This window comes from Triticum aestivum, chromosome 2D (genome assembly GCF_018294505.1).
Source record: "Triticum aestivum cultivar Chinese Spring chromosome 2D, IWGSC CS RefSeq v2.1, whole genome shotgun sequence".
Classification (NCBI taxonomy): domain Eukaryota; kingdom Viridiplantae; phylum Streptophyta; class Magnoliopsida; order Poales; family Poaceae; genus Triticum; species Triticum aestivum.
The window spans coordinates 162,052,325-162,073,981 of record NC_057799.1 but is presented as its reverse complement, the minus strand read 5'-3'; the positions used below and the strand labels follow the sequence as shown (position 1 = coordinate 162,073,981).

The following is a 21,657-nucleotide window of genomic DNA, read 5'->3' as shown; positions in this document are numbered from 1 at the left end:
ACAAAGTTTGAATTCATTGAACAAATTTTGAAATCGATGATGAACAATTTTTGAATTTGGTGGACAATTTTTGAAATTGATGAACAAATTTCGAATTTGATGAACATTTTTTAATTCGATGAACAAATTTGGAATTTTGACGAACATTTTTTCAATCCGATGAATAAAAAATGAATTTTATGAACATTTTTACACATTGATGAACATTTTTTGAATTTTATACAAAAAATGTTCACAAATTTTGTAAGAAAAGACAAAAAGAAAACGAACAAATTTTGAAATCAAAAAACAAATTCTACATTTGGGGAACAAATTTTCAAATTGATGAACAATTTTTAATTTGGTGAACATTTTTTTAATTCGATGAGAAAATTTTGAATTTTGATGAACATTTTTTCAATCCTATGAATAAAAAAGGAATTTTATGAACATTTTTTGAATCGTTGAGCATTTTTACACATTGCGAACATTTTTTGAATATGATACAAAAAAAATGTGCACAAATTTGGAAAGAAAAGGAAAAAAGAAAAAGAAAGCGAAAAGGGGAAACAGGAAGGAAAAAGGAAAAAGGAAAAGGAAAAAGAGAGCTAAGGAAAAACAAAAAATAAATAAATGGGATATGGGCCAGCCCATACGAGCGCTCAACGCGCCAGTGGGGGTGCGCGCCTGGTCGCTCGGGGCGCCCTATGCGCGATATAGGAACCCGCCTCTCCCACCAAACTCGTTCGGGATGGGAGTCTTGCAGACCAAACGGGCGTGAGTTATCATGGTCCTAAATCAATTATGTTTACCTGTCAAAAACCTTTTGCTTTTCGCAGATGACAGCCTGCTGCTTTTTAAGTCAGGAAATGAGGGGGCAGTAGCGGCATTAAACCTACTGGAAACGTACTGTTTGGCATGGGGACAGAGGATAAATCATGACAAGTCATCGATCTTTTTCAGCAGAGGATGCCCGCAAGCGGTAAGAGATGATATGAAGAATGTTCTAAATGTGCGTAACGAATCCCTCAGTGACAGGTATCTGCGAATGCCAACAGAGGCTGGACACTCGAAGAACGGGACCTTCAAATATTTGAGGGATCGAGTTTGGGAAAAGGTGAGAGGTTGGATGGAAAAACTCTTATCTTGTGCAGGGAAAGAGGTACTGATCAAGGTAGTTGCCCAAGCAATACCAGTATACTCGACGGCATGCTTTCGTCTTCCTCCAGGACTGTGTGAAAGTGTTACTTCGCTAATCAGACAATTCTGGTGGGGAAGCAAACAAGGAAAATGGAAGCCCAGTTGGATGGCATGGGATGTGATGACCTTACCAAAGCACCTCAGAGGCCTTGGCTTTCGGGATATGGAGATCTTTAATTTGGCCCTCCTAGCTCGGCAGTCCTGGCGCATGTTGCAAAACCCCCTGTCTCTGAGCGCGAGGATCTTGAAAGCAGCCTATCATCCAAACACAGATTTTTTTGGTGCAACTTTGGGATCACACCCCTCACAGATATGGCGAGCTATCTTAGACGGCCGAGACATCATGGTGCAGGGGCTGGTGCGCGGAATCGGAGACGGTGAAACAACAAAAATATGGGAGGATAACTCGATGCCGAGACCAAGTATGAAAAGGCCGATCGCCTCTCTAGTCCCTGATCCACCGACGAGAGTGGCCGAGTTGATAGACCATACTTCATCATCCTGGAACGAGAACTTGGTCCGGTCGGTGTTCATACCGATAGATGCTGCAGTCATATTACAAATACCTCTTTGCACACGACAAACGGATGATTTTTGGGCCTGGTCCGAGGAACGTAAGGGCAACTTTTCTGTGCGATCAGCGTATCGGATGCTTCAGCAAACAAAGCTTAGTAGGGAGGCATGGTTGTATGAACAGGGGGCCTCTTCCGACTCCCTGGGTATAGACCAAGGTTGGTCCGAGCTGTGGCGGATCAGAGTTCCTTCAAAGCTGAAAATTTTCTTATGGAGGCTCGCCAAACACACTATCCCCACAGCCGCACTCCTTCATCACTGGAACATGTCAACTTCCAGAGCTTGCTGTCTTTGCGGGGCTGACGACACTTGGCGCCATGCTCTAGTGGACTGCTCGGTTTCAAGGAGCACTTGGGCACTTTCGTCAGAAGCTGTCCTCGACAAACTGAGCACATGCAGAGAGGAAAATGCAAAGAGATGGCTGTTTGGTATGCACGAAGCTTTGAACCAAGAGGATTTCCTTGTTTTTGTTGTCACCTTATGGGCGCTGTGGAGTGCATGCAGAAAGGCCATGTATGAGGACATCTTCCAAACACCCTTCGCCATCAACGGCTTTGTCAAATCCTACATTGGAGAGCTAAAAGCACTCCAGGAGCCAGGTGCAGTCGGAAACAGGGCGCTACAACGGGGTCCAAATCACTGGATCGCACCGCCTGTGGGGCTGGTAAAAATCAATGTAGATGCCGCGGTTGGACGATCGCATGGTGCAGTTGGAGCAATATGTAGAAACCGAGATGGAGTTTTCTTAGGAGCTTCGGCGGTGGTGTTTTCCAATCTATCAGACCCAGGCACCCTTGAGACACTCGCTCTCAGGGAGGCACTGGCGTTAGCAGATGATCTCTACGTCAGGAGGATTCATGTTGCTTCGGATTGCAAGGTGGCCGTCGACGATATCCAACAGCAATACAAAGGGAGCTACGGTGCAATTGTGCATGAAATCATACAACATGAGAGTGCTTTTTAATACTTGTAATATCGTTCATGAATTTAAGAGCTCGAATATCGAGGCTCACAAACTTGCAAAGTATGCTTTATCTCTTGGAGTTGGCCGCCATGCTTGGTTAGGCCAGCCCAACGATCTTGATTTCGTCCCTGTAAACATTGTGACGACCTAATAAAGCTTTGCAGTTTGTCTAAAAAAAACCTGTCAAAAACCTGGTACATAGAAACCTTGTCGTGAACCCTAAAAAAAAACCTTGTCGTGTCGTACGTCACACAATAGTTACAATTTGAGTATGTACGCGTATTTTTGTTTTCTATTTTGCGAAGAGCATGTACACGTCACACACTGCTTACTACTTCCCCCGTCCCAAAATGTACCGTCAAAAAAGTCTTACATTTTGGGACGGAGGGAGTAGCAACCAGGCATTTTACGAGGCGTTAGCAAGTATAGCTTTCTTAGAAGAAAGGCCAGCGAGTGTACGTATTAACTGTGCATGCGAGTATTTTTCTTCTTTTTGATTTTTTAGGGCATTTTTTCTTTTCGATGATGATATCTTATGGAGTATGTGCGACGGACTGACGGGAAGGGGCAGAATGATAGAAGCCCACGAGGCTCTCTGTTAACTTTGGGCCGACTTCAGGTCCTCTGGTGCGCCAACAGACACGGGCGTGAGTTATCAGGCTGCCTAAAGTCCCACCTCGCGCAGCGAGCCAACAAACAATCGGCTTATAAGCAAGAGGTAATAGCACCCCAGGTCTATGTACTTGCACAATATGTGATGGTTTAGTCCTTGTAGTTGCAAAAATGAATTATTTCATTCTGAACTTGTCATGGAGGTGCAAGTTTAGTCCTAGGCTAATCACAGCCCGGCAAGTAGATGCCAAGTGGACTAGCAGGTCAGCGCGCAGCATTTTGCAGTTAGGCCCCTGCCTTCTTTCCTTATCAACCCGCAGTGCACCACCAAGTGGCACCTGTGTTGGTATATTCTTTGGAATATTCTTTCGAAACCTGTCGGCAGCTCACCCCTCCACTCACCTCTCTGGTCCCTCGCCTCCCTTCCCCTGCTCCAGCTCGCCGCCGCCGTCCAGCTCGCCGCCATGGTATCTTGGAGTGAAGGATACAGCTCGTCGTCCGACGACTCCCCGGGCCACATCGACTTCTGCTCCGAGGTCTCCTCCGCCGCGCGCCTCTCCGACTCGGCGCTCATCCTCGTCGACGCCGTCGAGAGCGTCCACATCCAGACCCACGCCGCGTTGCGCCAGGCCTTCCTCGAGCGCCTCCGCCCCTGCCTCGTCCTCAACAAGCTCGACCGCCTCATCACCGAGCTCCACCTCACCCACGCCGAGGCCGATACGCGCCTGCACCGCATCCTCGCCGACGTCAACTCCATCTACTCCGCGCTGCGCTCGCACTCCTACTTCTCCGTCCTCGCGTCCCTCGAGGACCAACCATCCTCCAGCTCGTCAGCCTCACAGGACGATCCCCCGGAAGATGCTGACGACGATGAGGAGGACGCCTTCCAGCCCCAAAAGGGCAATGTCGTCTTCGCCTGCGCCCTCGATGGCTGGGGCTTCCGCATCCACCACTTCGTAGAGTTGTATGCCACCAAGCTTGGCGCCAGCGCCTCTGCTTTGCTGAGAGGATGTTGAATCAAGTGATGGTGTGATAACCATGGAAGATGGAAGGCAAGGTATTCTTGTGCGTGGTAGAGCAGATTTTTTTTTGAGAGATTGGGGTTTGTGAGTGGATCTGATGCTGAAGCTAACCATATTCCTGACAGCAGTAAATCATCAGCAGATACTCCTGAATCGTTACATCTAGAATCTGTGGCACTATGGAACAGCATTCTTTCAGGATTTCAGTTTACCACGAACACAGGGCCTTTATGTGACGAACCAATGTGGGATCTGGCATTTATCATTGAGCCTTACATATTTGCTGGCAACTCTGATGCTGCCCATCAATCTGATCAATACAACATCTTCAGTGGCCAAGTAATAACCGCAGTTAAAGAAGCATGCCGAGCAGCCGTTCTTCAGAACAACCCAAGGCTTGTCGAAGGCATGTATTTCTGTGAATTGACCACCCCGACTCAGCAACTAGGTTCAACATATGCAGTTCTTGGCAGGAGACGAGCGAAGATTTTAAAAGAAGAAATGCAAGAAGGGACTTCAGTATTTAGAGTGCATGCTTACTTGCATGTTGCCGAGAGCATTGGATTTTCTAGTCAGCTCAGGACATTAACATCAGGTGCAGCCAGCGCGCTGCTTGTTTTTAGCCATTGGGATGCTATTCAGGAGGACCCTTTTTTTATCCCAAAGTCACAGGAGGAGATTGAAGAATTTGGAGATGGGGCAAGCATTGGGCCAAACTTGGCCAAGAAACTTATGAATTCTGTGAGGCGGAGGAAAGGATTGCACGTTGAAGAGAAAGTTGTGGAGCATGGCACGAAACAGCGAACTCTCTCTAGGAAAACATAGCTGTACTTTTTTGTTAGGTAGGGAAACTGTATCATTGTCCCCGGTTTGTGCTGGTAAACTGCAATACAAGACTATCAAATATGGAATCTATGTGACCATATGGCTTTGATTGTTTTTCATATATATTACTGGTATGTTTTGCTTGAGAAATTATTACTGGATTTTTGTGTCAGATGTGATATATTAGAGAATGGTTAGCTGCGGATTACTCATATTCCTATCATGTTGAGTACCCTATTTTTGTTTGGGAACGTAGTAATTTCAAAAAAATTCCTACGCACACGCAAGATCATGGTGATGCATAGCAACGAGGGGAGAGAGTGTCGTTCACGTACCCTCGTAGACCGTAAGCGGAAGCGTTATGATAACGCGGTTGATGTAGTCGTACGTCTTCACGATCCGACCGATCTAAGTACCGAACACACGGCACCTCCGAGTTCAGCACACGTTCAGCTCGGTGACGTCCCACGAACTCACGATCCAGCAGAGCTTCGAGGCAGAGTTCGGTCAGCATGACGGTGATGATGATGCTACCGACGCAGGGCTTCGCCTAAGCACCGCTACGATATGACCGAGGTGGATTATGGTTGAGGGGGGCACCGCACACGGCTAAAAGATCAACTGATCAACTTGTGTGTCTATGGGCCGGCCCTCCTAGGCGCGCCCCAAGGGGAGTCCTACTCCCACCGGGAGTAGGACTCCAACCCTTCCAAGAGTAGGAGTAGGAGAGAGGGAAGGAGGAGAGAGGGGGAAGGAAAGGGGGGCGCCGCCCCCCTCCTTGTCCAATTCAGACTAGAGGGGGAGGGCGCGCGCGGCCTGCCCTGGCTGCCCCTCCTCTTCTCCACTAAGGCCCAATAGGCCCATTACACTCCCCGGGGGGTTCCGGTAACCCCCCGGTACTCTGGTATTTGTTCGAACTTGCCCGGAACCCTTCCGAAGTCCAAACATATTCATCCAATATATCGATCTTTATGTCTCGACCATTTCGAGACTCCTCGTCATGTCCGTGATCATATACGGGACTCCGAACTACCTTTGGTATATCAAAACACATAAACTCATATTACCGATCGTCACCGAACGTTAAGCGTGCGGACCCTACGGGTTCGAGAACTATGTAGACATGACCGAGACATGTTTTCGGTCAATAACCAATAGCGGAACCTGGATGCTCATATTGGCTCCTACATATTCTACGAAAATCTTTATCGGTCAAACCGCATAACAACATACGTTGTTCCCTTTGTCATCGGTATGTTACTTGCCCGAGATTCGATCGTCAGTATCTCAATACCTAGTTCAATCTCGTTACCGGCAAGTCTCTTTACTCGTTCCGTAATACATCATCCCGCAACTAACTCATTAGTTGCATTGCTTGCAAGGCTTATAGTGATGTGTATTACCGAGAGGGCCCAGAGATACCTCTCCGACAATCGGAGTGACAAATCCTAATCTCGATCTATGCCAACTCAACAAGTACCATCGGAGACACCTGTAGAGCACCTTTATAATCACCCAATTACGTTGTGACGTTTGGTAGCACACAAAGTGTTCCTCCGGTATTCGGGAGTTGCATAATCTCATAGTCATAGGAACATGTATAAGTCATGAAGAAAGCAATAGCAATATACTAAACGATCAAATGCTAAGCTAACGGAATGGGTCAGGTCAATCACATCATTCTCTAATGATGTGATCCCGTTAATAAAATGACAACTCATGTCTATGGCTAGGAAACTTAACCATCTTTGATTCAACGAGCTAGTCAAGTAGAGGCATACTAGTGACGCTCTGTTTGTCTATGTATTCACACATGTACTAAGTTTCCGGTTAATACAATTTTAGCATGAATAATAAACATTTATCATGATATAAGGAAATATAAATAACAACTTTATTATTGCCTCTAGGGCATATTTCCTTCAATTTTGATCACATGCCACAAGTTATGCAGGAACTCTCTAGATTTTATTGTTTTACCCGATCTCTTGTTTCTTGTCTTTGGTACTGGGCAATTCTGAGTTGTTCCAGAAATCTTATGTTCCGCTTAATTACTTCAGTTTCTTTTAACTCTCAAATTGTTATTACTTTACCTTGAGTTCACAATAGTTGGCTATTCTTGATATAGACTGTTAGAGATGAGTGTTGGAAATATGCCCTAGAGGCAATAATAAAATGGTTATTATTGTATTTCCTTGTTCATGATAATTGTCTATTGTTCATGCTATAATTGTGTTATCCGGAAATCGTAATACATGTGTGAATACATAGACCACAACATGTCCCTAGTGAGCCTCTAGTTGACTAGCTCGTTGATCAATAGATGGTTACGGTTTCCTGACCATGGACATTGGATGTCGTTGATAACGGGATCACATCATTAGGAGAATGATGTGATGGACAAGACCCAATCCTGAGCATAGCACAAGATCGTGTAGTTCGTCTGCTAAAGCTTTTCGAATGTCAAGTATCATTTCCTTAGACCGTAAGATTGTGCAACTCCTGGATACCGTAGGAATGCTTTGGGTGTGCCAAACATCACAACGTAACTGGGTGGCTATAAAGGTACACTACAGGTATCTCTGAAAGTGTCTGTTGGGTTGGCACGTTTTGATGACTACGTGATAGTTCAGTGCGTAATGCTAACGGTTTAAAATTGTGGCACCAAAGACGTTTTGAAACGTCGCAGAACATATGAGATGTTCCGAAGATTGAAATTGGGATTTCAGACTAGTGCCCACGTCAAGAGGTGTGAGACCTCTGACAAGTTTCTTAAGCCTGCAAACTAAGGGAGAAAAGCTCAATCGTTGAGCATGTGCTCAGATTGTCTGAGTACTACAATCACTTGAATCGAGTGGGAGTTAATCTTCCAGATGAGATAGTGATGGTTCTCCATAGTCACTGCCACCAAGCTATTAGAGCTTCGTGATGAACTATAACATATCGGGGATAGACATGATGATCCTTGAGCAACTCGCGATGTTTGACACCGCGAAAGTAGAAATCAAGAAGGAGCATCAATCGTTGATGGTTAGTAAAACCACTAGTTTCTAGAAGGGCAAGGGCAAAAGGGACACTTCATGAAACAGCAAATCATTTGCTGCTCTAGTGAAGAATCCCAAGGTTGAACCCAAAACCCGAGACTAAGTGCTTCTGTAATGAGGGGAACGGTCACTGAAGCAGGACTACCCTAGATACTTGGTAGATGAGAAGGCAGGCTAGGTCGACAGAAGTATATTGGATATACGTTATATGAATGTGTACTTTACTAGTACTCCTAGCAGCACTAGGGTATTAGATACCGGTTCGGTTGCTAAGTGTTAGTAACTCGAAATAAAAGCTGCGGAATAAATGGAGACTAGCTAAAGGTGAGATGACGATATGTGATGGAAGTGTTTACAAGGTTGATGTGATCAAGCATCGCATGCTCCCTCTACTATCGAGATTAGGTGTTTGCGTTGGGCATGATTGGATTATGTTTATCGCAATACGGTTATTCATTTAAGGAGAATAATGGTTACTCTGTTTATTTGAATAATACCTTCAATGGTCTTGCACCTAAAATGAATCTCGATCGTAGTGATACACATGTTCATGCCAAAAGTAATGATAGTACCACATACTTGTGGCACTGCTATTTGAGTCATATTGGGATAAAACGCATGAAGAAGCTCCATGTAGATGGATCTTTGGACTCACTCGTTTTTGAAAAGATTGAGACATGCGAACCATGTCTATTGGTATATATGCATGAAGAAACTCCATGCAGATGGATCGTTTGGACTCACTTAATTTTGAATCACTTGAGACATGCAAATCATACCACATGGGCAAGATGACTGAAAGGTCTCGTTTTCAGTAAGATGGAACAAGAGAGCAATTTATTGGAAGTAATACATTTTGATGTATGCAGTCCACTGAATGCTGAGGCATGCAGTGGATATCGTTATGTTCTTACATCACAGATGATTTGAGTAGATGCTGAGAATATTTACTTGATGAAACACAAGTCTGAATTATTGAAAGGTTCAAGTAATTTCAGAGTGAAGTTGAAGATCGTCGTGACAAGAGGATAAAATGTCTGTGATATGATCATAGAGATGAGTATCTGAGTTACGAGTTTGGCACACAATTAAGACATTGTGGAAAGTGTTTCACAATTAATACCGCCTGGAACACCATAGTGTGATGGTGTGTCCGAACATCATAACTGCACCCTATTGGATATGGTGCATACCATGATGTCTCTTATCGAATTACCACTATCGTTTATGGGTTAGGCATTAGAGATAACCGCATTCACTTTAAAAGGGGCACCACGCAATTCCGTTGAGACGACACCGTTTAGAGAAACCTAAGTTGTCGTTTCTTAAAAGTTTGGGGCTGCGAAGCTTATGTGAAAAAGTTTCAGGCTGATAAGCTCGAACCCAAAGCGGATAAATACATCTTCATAAGAATACCCAAAACAGTTGGGTATACCTCCTATTTTAGATCTGGAAGCAAAAGTAATTGCTTCTAGAAACGAGTCCTTTCTTGATGAAAAGTTTCTCTCGAAAGAATTGAGTGGGAGGATGGTGGAGACTTGATAAGGTTATTGAACCGTCACTTCAACTAGTGTGTAGCAGGGCACAAGAAGTTGTTCCTGTGGCACCTATACCAATTGAAGTGGAAGCTTATGATAGTGATCATGAAACTTTGGATCAAGTCACTACCAAACCTCGTAGGACGACGAGGATGCGTACTACTTCAGAGTAATGCGTAATCCTATCTTGGAAATCATGTTGTTGGACAACGATGAACCTACGAGCTATGGAGAAGCGATGGTGGGCCCATATTCCGACGAATGGCTCGAAGCCATGAAATCCGAGATAAATGGATCTTTAAGAAGAAGACGGACATGGACGGTAATGTTACCGTCTATGAAGCTCGACTTGTGGCAAAGAGTATTTTCACAAGTTCAAGGAGTTGACTACGATGAGATTTTCTCATCCGTAGCGATGCTTAAGTCCGTTGGAATCATGTTAGCATTAGCTGCATTTATGAAATCTGGCAGATGGATGTCAAAACAAGTTTCCTTACCAGTTTTCGTAAGGAAAGGTTGTATGTGATACAATCAGAAAGGTTTTGTCGATCCTAAGGATGCTAAAAGGTATGCTAGCTCCAGCGATCCTTCCATGGATTAGAGCAAGCATCTCGGAGTCAGAATATACGCTTTGATGGAGTGATCAAAGTTTTTGGGTTTATACAAAGTTTGTTAGAAACTTGTATTTACAATAAAGTGAGTGGGAGCGCTACAACATTTCTGATAAGTATATGTGAATGACATATTGTTGATCCGAAATGATGTAAAATTTCTGGAAAGCATAAAGGGTTGTTTGAAAGGAGTTTTTCAAAGGAAGACCTAGATAAAGCTGCTTACATATTGGTCATCAAGATCTATAGAGATAGATCAAGACGCCTGATGATACTTTCAAAGAACACACACCTTGACACAATTTTGAAAAGAGTTCAAAATAGATCAGCAAAGAAGGAGTTCTTGGCTGTGTTACAAGGTGTGAGTATTGAGTAAGACTCAAGACCTGACCACAGCAGAAGAGAGAGAAAGGACGAAGGTCGTCCCCTATGCTTTAGACGTAGGCTCTACAGTATGCTATGTTGTGTACCGCACATGAAGTGTGCCTTGCCATGAGTTGGTCAAGGGGTACAATAGTGATCCAGGAATGGATCACATGACAGCGGTCGAACTTATCCTTAGTACCTAGTGGACTAAGGAATTTTCTCGATTATGGAGGTGAAAGGGAGTTCGTCGTAAAGGGTTACGTCGATGCGAACTTTGACACTAATCCGGATGACTCTGAGTAGTAAACCGGATTCGTATAGTAGAGCAATTATTTGAAATGGCTCCAAATAGCGCGTGGTAGCATCCACAAGATGACATAGATATTCGTAAAGCACACACGGATCTGAAAGGTTCAGACCCGTTGACTAATAACCTCTCTCACAAGCATAACATGATCAAACCAGAACACATTGAGTGTTAATCACATAGTGATGTGAACTAGATTGTTGACTCTAGTGAACTCTTTGATGTTGGTCACATGGTGATGTGACCTATGAGTGTTAATCACATGGCGATGTGAACTAGATTATTGACTCTAGTGCAAGTGGGAGACTGTTGAAAATATGCCCTAGAGGCAATAATAAATAGGTTATTATTATATTTCCTTGTTCATGATAATCGTTTATTATCCATGCTAGAATTGTATTGATAGGAAACTCAGATACATGTGTGGATACATAGACAACACCATGTCCCTAGTAAGCCTCTAGTTGACTAGCTCGTTGATCAATAGATGGTTACGGTTTCCTGACCATGGACATTGAATGTCGTTGATAACGGGATCACATCATTAGGAGAATGATGTGATGGACAAGACCCAATCCTAAGCCTAGCACAAGATCGTGTAGTTCGTTTGCTCAGAGCTTTTCTAATGTCAAGTATCAGTTCCTTAGACCATGAGATTGTGCAACTCCCGGATACCGTAGGAATGCTTTGGGTGTACCAAACGTCACAACGTAACTGGGTGGCTATAAAGGTGCACTACAGGTATCTCCGAAAGTGTCTGTTGGGTTGGCATGAATCGAGACTGGGATTTGTCACTCCGTGTAAACGGAGAGGTATCTCTGGGCCCACTCGGTAGGACATCATCATAATGTGCACAATGTGACCAAGGAGTTGATCACGGGATGATGTGAGTTACGGAACGAGTAAAGAGACTTGCCGGTAACGAGATTGAACAAGGTATAGGGATACCGACGATCGAATCTCGGGCAAGTAACATACCGATAGACAAAGGGAATTGTATACGGGATTGATTGAATCCCCGACATCGTGGTTCATCCGATGAGATCATCGTGGAACATGTGGGAGCCAACATGGGTATCCAGATCCCGCTGTTGGTTATTGACCGGAGAACGTCTCGGTCATGTCTGCATGGTTCCCGAACCCGTAGGGTCTACACACTTAAGGTTCGATGACGCTAGGGTTATAGGGAAAAGATATACGTGGTTACCGAATGTTGTTCGGAGTCCCGGATGAGATCCCGGACGTCACGAGGAGTTCCGGAATGGTCCGGAGGTAAAGATTTATATATGGGAAGTCCTGTTTTGGTCACCGGAAAAGTTTCGGGTGATATCGGTAATGTACCGGGACCCTCAGGTGACCGCACTCTAGAATTAGTTTGAGCTCAGTTCTTGGATCTTATTACTCACATGTATTCTTTTTGCGGGTTTATGGAACTACAGCTTAGCAGATAAGTCTATACTGAAACCCCACTGATTTGTATAAACTGATTGCATCGTGTGTTGTCTTGTCTGTGGTTGCAGCCATTATGAGATCAGGGTGGTCTTGTGTGGTGAGCGAACATTGGATATTATAGCGCTAACAGGAGGAAACTTGGCCCACGATTAAACTTGCCCCACGATTTTCCTTGAAACCTTGATAGGACCACAACTACATACAAAACGGAGTGAAACAATCCATTGTCCAGTAGCTCCTTTGACGGCAATCGGATTTGCTTTCTGGTTAAGACCTAAGGTTACTGCAGTCATGACCACATTGAGACTTCAGGTTTGAATTGCTCACTGCTCCATACTACATGTTTATACTTCATTCCTTGCCCTCCTCTGTAGTCTGCAGGGGATTCAGTGAAAGCACTGCATGCCGCTAGTATATTAACAAAGATCTCCATGAGATCGCTGAATTGTATGTGAAGTATGTTGCTCTTGGTTCAGCTGTCCGACGGCTACTTGGTGGTGCACTGCGGGTTAATAAGGGAAGAAGGCAGGGGCCTAAGTGCAAAATGCTGCGCGCTGACAAGCTAGTCCACTTGGCATCCACTTGGCGGGCTGTGATTGGCATAGGACTAAACTTGCACCTCCATGACAAGTTCAGGGATGAAATAATCCACTTTTGCAACTACAAGACTAAACCATCACATGTTGTGCAAGTACAGGGACCTGGGGTGCTATTACCTCTATAAGCAAACCCTTACGCTGCAGTACTGTCCCTTCGGGGACATCCAATAAAATCGAAACGATACAGAGAAGATTAGCATGGCCCCTGCGCAAGGATGACACGCACAAATCGAGAAATGGTCCAGATTTTTTAAAGATTTCGGACACCGGCCCCTGGACATTTCTGTCCAGGCCCTTTTCTTCTTTCGGTCCAGCTAGACTCTCCTTTTAACGCACCAGTCCTTGGATTATTCATATCATTCCTGGTCCTTGCACTTTTCTGTTTTTTTTTGTACAGCCACACATGGTTTCTTTCTCTCTTATGGGATTTTAAAGTAGTACAAAAGAGCCCCAGCGTCATTCCATTCAATACAACCAGATTTTTATTGATTTTGGCAACACGTTTCTTACAACCAGACACTATTTCGTTCTCTCTTATGGTATTTTAAAGTACAAAAGGCCCCTAAGATATTTCATTCAAAACAACCATATTGCTATAGATTTGGCAACACGTTTTCTCTACTGTAAAGATGTTTGGATTAAGTAAATTGTGTCTTTAATTGCACCTACCCATGAATAATTTATTGTGATAGTCTTGAATCCTTTACATCCAATAATACTTTAAGGAATGCATAATTTATTTATTTAGGAGAAGATAACAAAATTTTGAGCGTGGCATGAACTCCTCGCCCCCCCCCCCCCCCCCCCCCCCAATTTTTAGCGAGTTTGCAAGCAACGTTATTATAGTTGAAAGGATTTAAAAATTACCTGGTATGAGCAAGCTTATAAGAATCAAAAGCATCACTTTTCCTACAAAAAAAAGATCCTCTAAAAAAGAAAGAAATATCCGGACTAGACCTCAGTATTTGAGTGGGAATGAATTCTTTGTTATGTGTTGCCCTTCGGGCAGCACAGAGGCATTTTCTGACTCACTAATTGAGGCATGCAAAAGCAAAATAATTCAATTTTAGTAAGCCAATCTTCGCTGCACTTACTGGTTATTAAATAGGCCAAGTAGCTAGGTGCGCGCATCCATGAAACCTGGTGTAGGCAAATCAAAATTAAACCAATAGCGAACTGAGCGTACTCGGATGGTTAGATATTTGGAACCAACCCACCAGGTTCCAAGCTCTAGGCTTGGCATTGGTGATCACATTTTCTTGGGGATTTATTTCAGACCTTACGGTGATGTGCTTTCAGTAAGAGAAGACATTTTCGTTGACTACGAAAGCATCTATGGTGTCTTCGTCAATCTCAAGATGATGTGTCGGCTCACTCTCTCAGAGGTGCTCATAGGTGCTCATAGGGGTAGGGTGTGCGTGTGTGCATTCATATGGGTGAGTGTGTGTGTGTGTATTTATGAGCGTATGCTCTGTACTGTGTTAAATAAAACTAAACCAACAAAATGCACCAAATTGCCTCCGCTTAACTCAACTTGCCGCCTAGACACAATGCCGAGATCCGACAAAGTTGCGACTTTACTCAGGCCATGAGAGACCACAGTAACTTTTCATTGGCTATCTCAAGGGGGAGGATGCGGCCAGCCGTAGCGAAACTACTTTGCAACATGGCGTATGTTGTGTAACTATTTTGCAACATGGTGCATGTTGCGAAGCAAAGCTCACAACATCACCACAGTAGCGCAAACATTGTTGCGCCATTGTAGCATGACGGTCGTTGCAGCACCGTGTCATTGTAGTACAATCACTGTTTGCGGAAGCACATCACGGCGGGATTAACGTAGCAGAAGCATCCCGGTGCAACATTGTTGTCGTCTTTGCAGCCTCGTCGATTTTTCCAAAGCACATTCGCCGTTGTAGAAGCATGTCGTGGCAACATCGTTGGTGTTTGCAACAAAGTCATTCACGTCCGATCTCGTGATGCCCGTCAACCGCCCTCACAGCATCTGACCGTCACAACACCAACGGTACCCCGTAGCGCCGATCACAGCCATGGGGGAAGGGGCACTTCTTTTCTCGTGTTTTTGTGGAGCGATGCAGACCACCTGAGTGGAGCAACAACGTTTTGGGAGGAGGCGTGTGGGTGGAGACTGCTGCAGGGGAGGTTGATGTCCTCACCGCCGAGATTGGACGGTCGTGAAAGGAAGTGGGGAATCAAAGCAGACGTGCCTTGCGTTTGAGAGGAACATGTGGTTACGCTCGTTCAAAGAAGAGATAAGGAGAAGAAAGGGGACGCGGTGGGTGGATCCACAAAGGGCACGTGTCAAGCATTGTGGGTGATGTATTTCTTCCATAAAATCAGCGCGCGGAATTGAAGACTTTTCCATAAAACATTGCATAGAAACATGTCAATGACTAACCATTCCTCGAAAAAATGGGACGACACTAGGCGTCGGCCGGATGAACACTGGAAGAGGTCTACCGCCTCCTCGACCATTTGTCAAGGCATCATCGGGTGTTGGATTCCCTCAGCACCACAATGCCCCACCTCATCCTCCTCTCGAGTGTTGTGCAAACATGAGCCTTGTTCCGTTCGGGAACTTGTCACTTGAACCATGTTGTAAACCGGTTCGCCAAGGTTACAAGCATTGCAACATCCCCCATTTCGCAGTCGCAACATCTCCCATGTCGCCATCATAGCCAAGGTTCCAACCATAACAACACCCCGATTTAGTCGCAACATCTCCCATGTTGCAACCCAGAGAGCCCTCGCACCACCACGGCGAGCGGCGGACCCAGGCCTTGTAGCATCCCTTGCAACAACATTACCGTCGCCGGAAAACTGTTCCTGCACTGACTTGGAGGCCCCCCACACCGGTGACCCCCTTGCAACAGTGTCCCTCATTAGCCCGTAGCAGGTAGGATGCCGCCTTGCAGTGGCGACGCTGGTCATGCAACGTCGAGCTCAGCGGTCGTCCTCGCGCACAGTGTCGCCTTGTGATCCGGCGAGGCATGTGTAGCACGCGGAGTTGCCTCAGCTTGTGATAATATGTTCACCATGAGAGTATTGGGATGGCATTAGGGGCACGAGCTTCGGTGCCAAAGAGAGAGGGGAAGGAGACGAGACGACGACCACCACATCACACGACTGGATAGAAACGAATGAGACGATAACTCGATAAGCTTTCGAGAAGCTTCGTGTGACTTGCCCCTCCTGTCTTCAAGTCACCCGTTCGATCGTGCGCGATCCAACGGCCGGCTGGACGACCGATGCAAGCACATGATCAGCCGGTTGGGGGGGATTGACTACAGTCACCGTACGGTCACACTTTTCTCGTTACCCGCTCACCGACGACTCCATCTCCCCCCACAAACAAAACGCGTACCAACTCTTAACACGGGCCCGCGGTCATACGAGTACCGGGCAGGTCCGAGGGCCTGGCCGAAAACACACCGTCAAAACGTTTTGTATTCGATTTCGTGCCCCTTTCGCGTGCGTACGAGCGAGACCTTCTCCCCCTTCCCCTTCCCTGCCGGTGGCAGCGACCGAGGCAGCCGTCGGAGCGGACGGGGCGCGCGTCAGCGAGTTTGCCCGGATCCCCCGAAGCGCGCGTGGTTCCGGCGGGCCATGGGCACGCCGGAGTTCCCTGACCTGGGGCGGCACTGCAGCGTCGGCGACTGCCACCAGATCGATTTCCTCCCCTTCACCTGCGACCGATGCGACTTCGTACGTTTCCGCCTCCCCTGTTCCTCTGATTCGTTGTTATGTTCGTTGACAGAATTTGACTATTGATTGGCGAGGAAATTGGATCAATTGCGTTTAGAGCTTCGGCCGGTCTGAGTATTCGTTTTTTGTGGATTATGGGACGCAAGAGTCGTTCCTTCTCTGTAGACGCGTTTTCCTGAAGTAGATCCTGGGATTAGTAGTTTGGGCGGGGAGACCTTGCCTGGGTTTTACTTATTGCCTACTAAGAAGTAAGATAAGAACTCACCTCAGGTGATGGTAAAGGAAACCAAATTATTCTTGTCAATGTCCCTTAGCCATTCATGTTGTTGCCTGGGCATCAGGGAAGAGCCTTTCTTTCTCCAGTTCTGTGCAATAGGGTGTCAACGTCTGCCATCTTGAAGCAGTGCTTCTGCTCGCTTTCTTGCTGAAGTAGAGTTATTGCGTCGCTGCTAACTGCTTAGTATTTCATCAATAGTGACATGCTCTGCATGAACTTTTGGGAGATGCCGAAGGAATGCTTTGGTTGATTGAAACATTCATTTCAAGTCCGTTGTGCTAGGTTATTAGTTTATGGGCATATGTTTCTGGACTTGAATGTAAAACCTACTTGATCCTAAGTTCCTAACTGCCATTGTCATACACCAACTTTTTGTAAAGCATATTATTGGAGAAACAGCAGGCAAACATGTGTGCTTGGTTTAAGTATAAAATACTCACTCCGTTCCATAATATAAGATCATTTTTCATGCTATGTTAGCTTGAAAAACGATCTTATATTGTGGGACGGAGGGAGTATGTATTTCATGAGAGCTAGCCTTTTTTTAAAATTAAGGAAATATTAGATTTTCAATAGTGTCCTGAAGCACACTACTAATGCATTACTGTACTTAATAAGAGGCAACTATTGGTGTATCAAGAAATGTTGGACTCAACCAAACTGGAAACAGAGGGAAAAAGGAAAAGAAGCTTAATCGATTAGGAGTGATCTGTTTTCACTTTTCACGTATGGGTGGCATTGATGATGAAAGTTGTATTCATAACCGCAGTAGCACCCGAGTGTTGTTCCAGTTGCACCCCTTGACCCCCCCCCCCCCCCCCCCCTCTTTAATTCTCATTGCAACATGCAGTCCCTATATATTACCCCGCCGATGCTTACCTGAAGTATTTGTCTAAAAACTTTGAAGTGTGGCAGAATTTCGAATACTGACTAAATATAAGAGATAAATAATCCTTTTCTTTTCACCCAAGATGTGTTCAATCCTTCTGGACTTCCTGACTTTCTTAATATAAATATAAGATTGCACATTTGCATTGAGGATGGTAGTCATGTATAGTAATTTGTGAAGAATGAAGTTTTTTTGCTGAGTTAATTGTATTCGATTTTTTTTACAGAATGTGTAGTATTTATTCTTATGGAAATTCAGTTTATTTTGCATTCTGAAATTATTTGCCTTTTAAAATGCACGGGCACCTTAAGTCTAAATAGTTCTGTCATCACTGGGTGTAACCAGGCATTGTGCTGATATGGCTGTTGTATGATTGTTCAGGTCTTTTGCCTTCAGCACCGAAGTTATACATCACATAAATGTCCAAAGGCTAATAACAAGGATGTCACTGTCGTCATCTGCCCATTATGTGCTAAAGGAGTTCGCCTGAATCCAAATGAAGATGCAAACATCACCTGGGAGTCTCATGTTAATACTGATTGCGATCCATCAAATTACCAGAGAGCAACAAAGAAAAAGAAATGCCCAGTTCCTGGGTGCAGAGAACAGCTGACATTTTCAAACACAATCATGTGCAAAGATTGTAGCAAAGAGCACTGCCTCAAGCACAGATTTGGTCCTGATCACAAGTGCCCGGGCCCAAGAAAACCAGAGCCTACCTTCCCCTTTGCCAACATGCTAAGAAGAAGTCAGAAAGTTGAGCCACGCGCAAACAGCAGTGGCAGTGGTTCTTCCTGGTGGAGCTCCAGCCTTTTGAATGCAGCATCAAGTTTCAGATCATCGGCAGAAGCAGGAATGCAGAAACTGAGCATTGCCACCAGCGAAGCCGTCCAGAAGGCTAAGGATGGGGTCACCCCGAGCAGCAGTGGTGGTGGCCTCGTGGAGCAATGTGTTCAGTGTCCAGCAAGGTTTTCCACTGTGGGGGCCCTAATCGAGCACGCCGAGAAATCCCATGGGAACAACTCGCGACCGAGCCGTGGCAAAGTGACGATTGATGCTTGCCCCAAATGTAGCAAGGGATTTCAAGATCCGGTGTTACTAGTGGAGCATGTTGAGAGGGAACATGGAGGAACTTCAAAAGCATAAACCTGCCCGTGAGTCATTTCTCATGAGTATGTCTATGTTATATGCCTGATTGCTGTGTAATTTATTCCTCATTTACTCGATTTGATTGTACTCTAGTGAGCTCTGGGCTCGAATTGTGCACATGAAAGAAAGTCTTATCTCAAGCCAAGCCATTGTCAATTGAATGAATCCCGTACTCGACACCAGAAACTAAATGTACTCCAAACTAAATTGCGAGACCCCAAACTATTGTATCTGGAACACTCTAGCCCACCGGCAGTCATGCAAGGACAAAACGGCTCCTGTTTTTTTGTTACAAAATAAATAAATTCATACGTGGTCTATTTCTGTGATGTACTATGCACCAATGAAAATATGAAAAATCGTCACTTGTGTGAAAAAACCAGAGCATGTTAGTTGGTTTCTTGCAAGTCACAAATTTTCATATCTAAAATATAATCATCTCACAATCTATATCGATGAACATTTCGTGTTTTTCAAAGCTTTACATACTCTTTTGATTGTTGCTAAATACTTGAATATATTTGATTGTTGCTCTAGATACATCGAAATGGTAGTAAACTAAATATAACTAATTAAAGTACACAAATTAATTATAAGAACTTAGCTACTCTTGCTTGCGTGGGCGGCCCGGGACGGTGGAGGCCGCCAATTCCTCCCGCCAACGGAGAAGGTTCTTGTCGGTCTTGGCAGCGATGGCCCAACTGGCCATGACCTCCACCAAGGCTCGGTGCTAGCGCATTTGAAGGCGCGCTTCTCCACTTCCTCCTCGGCACTTGTAGCATTCGTCGCTTTGATCATGTCCAAGTCTGATCAGACCCCGTGGGTCACGACCTTGGCGGTGCAACCTTCTTCCTTGCCTTCTTGTGCGCTAACGGCGCGACGAGGCGATACGGCGGTGTCTGATGGATTAGGGAAGGAGGAGAGGATCATGGGGCATGAGATGACCGAACGACATGATTTTTATAGTGTTGGAGACCGCATGTGCATGCGCGGAATTAGGATGGTGTTGCGCGCATGGGGAAGTCAAGCACGGTCAGAAACAACCGCACGACATCAGAAACCACAGTGTGTAAGCACCGACTAGGCGTGACCGTGGTTCCTCATTGGACGACATGCACGTAGGCCCATAGTGGAGGACGAGACTTGCCTGCTCCCTTCCCATGCTCCCATCCGTGCTCCCGCATACGTGGCTTGATTTGATTGGAAGAAAATAAGGCCCGGCCCCACCTCCTGAAAATCAGGGGGAGATGATTAGATTAGAAAAGAAAAAGGGAAAAGAACAGCCGTAGGATGAAGTGGGAGCACGGATGGAAGCATGAAGAGGGAGCAGGCAAGCCGGATCCCATAGTGGATGAAGGCTCAACTGAATCTCCTCATCAATGTTGGTGGGCCCCATAGCAGTAGGAATGGTCAACCGAGTCTCTTCGTTGGTGCGATTGTCATCACAACTGGTGGGTCCCACAGAGTAGGAAACAGGCCAACAAAGACGGCAGCCTGACGGCAATTCACGTAGAGGACACACATGGGCTAGTGGTACATACCGAAGTCATAATTTTCAATGGCATCCACCGAATATCCGAGTTTACTAGTGGCACAAACCAAATTTTCCGTGCTTTATATACGCATTTAATGAGAAGACAACATCAGAGACACTCGGAAGGAAGGACAAGTCACCACGGATGCAGACCAAGAGGCACATTAAGTGAAGTCGTCGAAATGCTACAACGGCCGGACATCCGGCCCCTCCCTGGATTTTTGGCGACCCTAAATCCAAGCCAAGTTCCATGGAACGGTGCCCGACGGAGCTACAACGGCCGGACATCCGATGCCCCATCGACCGGTCGGACATCTGGCGCCTCCCCAGAAATTTGGCCCTGAATGTCCAGAAGCGGTGTGAATCGATGGGCCACCCGGCCGGACATCCGACTCCTCATGAACGGTCGGACATCCGGCTCCTCACGAACAGGCGGACATCCGACGTCCGACGTCCGACTGGACATTCGACGCATGTGCATGCAGCTACAGGCCAAGAGGCCATGTAGCCTCTCTCTCCCCCCAACCTCACCCTAGACTATAATAGGCCATCCCCTTCCTCTTTCTAGGGTTAGCAAAGTATATGAGATGAACTAGATAAGTTTGCTCCTTACCTACCTCTCCCATGGAGATCAAGACCTCCATGTGAGAAGATCCCTAGTGGATACAAGGCCCCTCTAAGGGAAGATCCCTAGTGGCTACAAGGCTTCTCTAAGGGGAGATCCTCCATGGATAAAAGGCCCCTCCTCTCCTAGAGATTTGGGAAGAACTATGATGAGGACATCCTAGGTTCACCTCGTTTATCATCTTCTCTTCATGATGAATCTCAGCTGTTAAATGAAGCTTCTACAAAGAAGACCTATTTGGGTCCTATGACAAGGAGCCATGCCAAAGAAATACAACAAGAGGTGAATGTGCTCCTTGAGGAGTCCTGGATTAAGGGGTCCTCAGGCGTCCGACCTGTTGGACATGGGCCGGATTGATGGGCTGT

General features: G+C 45.6%; 1 protein-coding gene, 1 non-coding gene and 1 pseudogene across 2 annotated transcripts; all 3 read left to right on the top strand.

Annotated features, from left to right (window-relative positions):
* The first annotated feature begins 3,687 nt into the window (after positions 1–3,687).
* LOC123052355 (elongation factor-like GTPase 1) lies at positions 3,688–5,356 on the top strand (annotated as a pseudogene).
* Positions 5,357–13,240: 7,884 nt separating this feature from the next.
* LOC123056258 (U6 spliceosomal RNA) lies at positions 13,241–13,343 on the top strand. Its single transcript, XR_006426689.1, has one exon. It is a non-coding gene; the product is annotated as a U6 spliceosomal RNA (small nuclear RNA).
* A 3,159-nt stretch (positions 13,344–16,502) lies between these two features.
* LOC123052354 (zinc finger AN1 and C2H2 domain-containing stress-associated protein 16) lies at positions 16,503–19,273 on the top strand. The gene is made up of 2 exons (XM_044475494.1): positions 16,503–16,818; positions 18,366–19,273. Exons 1-2 carry the CDS (start codon positions 16,720–16,722, stop codon positions 19,128–19,130), a joined length of 864 nt encoding a protein of 287 aa, XP_044331429.1. The 5' UTR covers positions 16,503–16,719; the 3' UTR covers positions 19,131–19,273.
* The last annotated feature ends 2,384 nt before the right edge of the window (positions 19,274–21,657 follow it).

Excerpts from the sequence above, each read along its gene's own strand:
- LOC123052354 (XM_044475494.1), top strand. The coding sequence starts at position 16,720 with ATGGGCACGCCGGAGTTCCCTGACCTGGGGCGGCACTGCAGCGTCGGC. Across the intron at positions 16,819-18,365 it reads CCTGCGACCGATGCGACTTC|GTCTTTTGCCTTCAGCACCG; the intron begins GTACGTTTCCGC and ends ATGATTGTTCAG.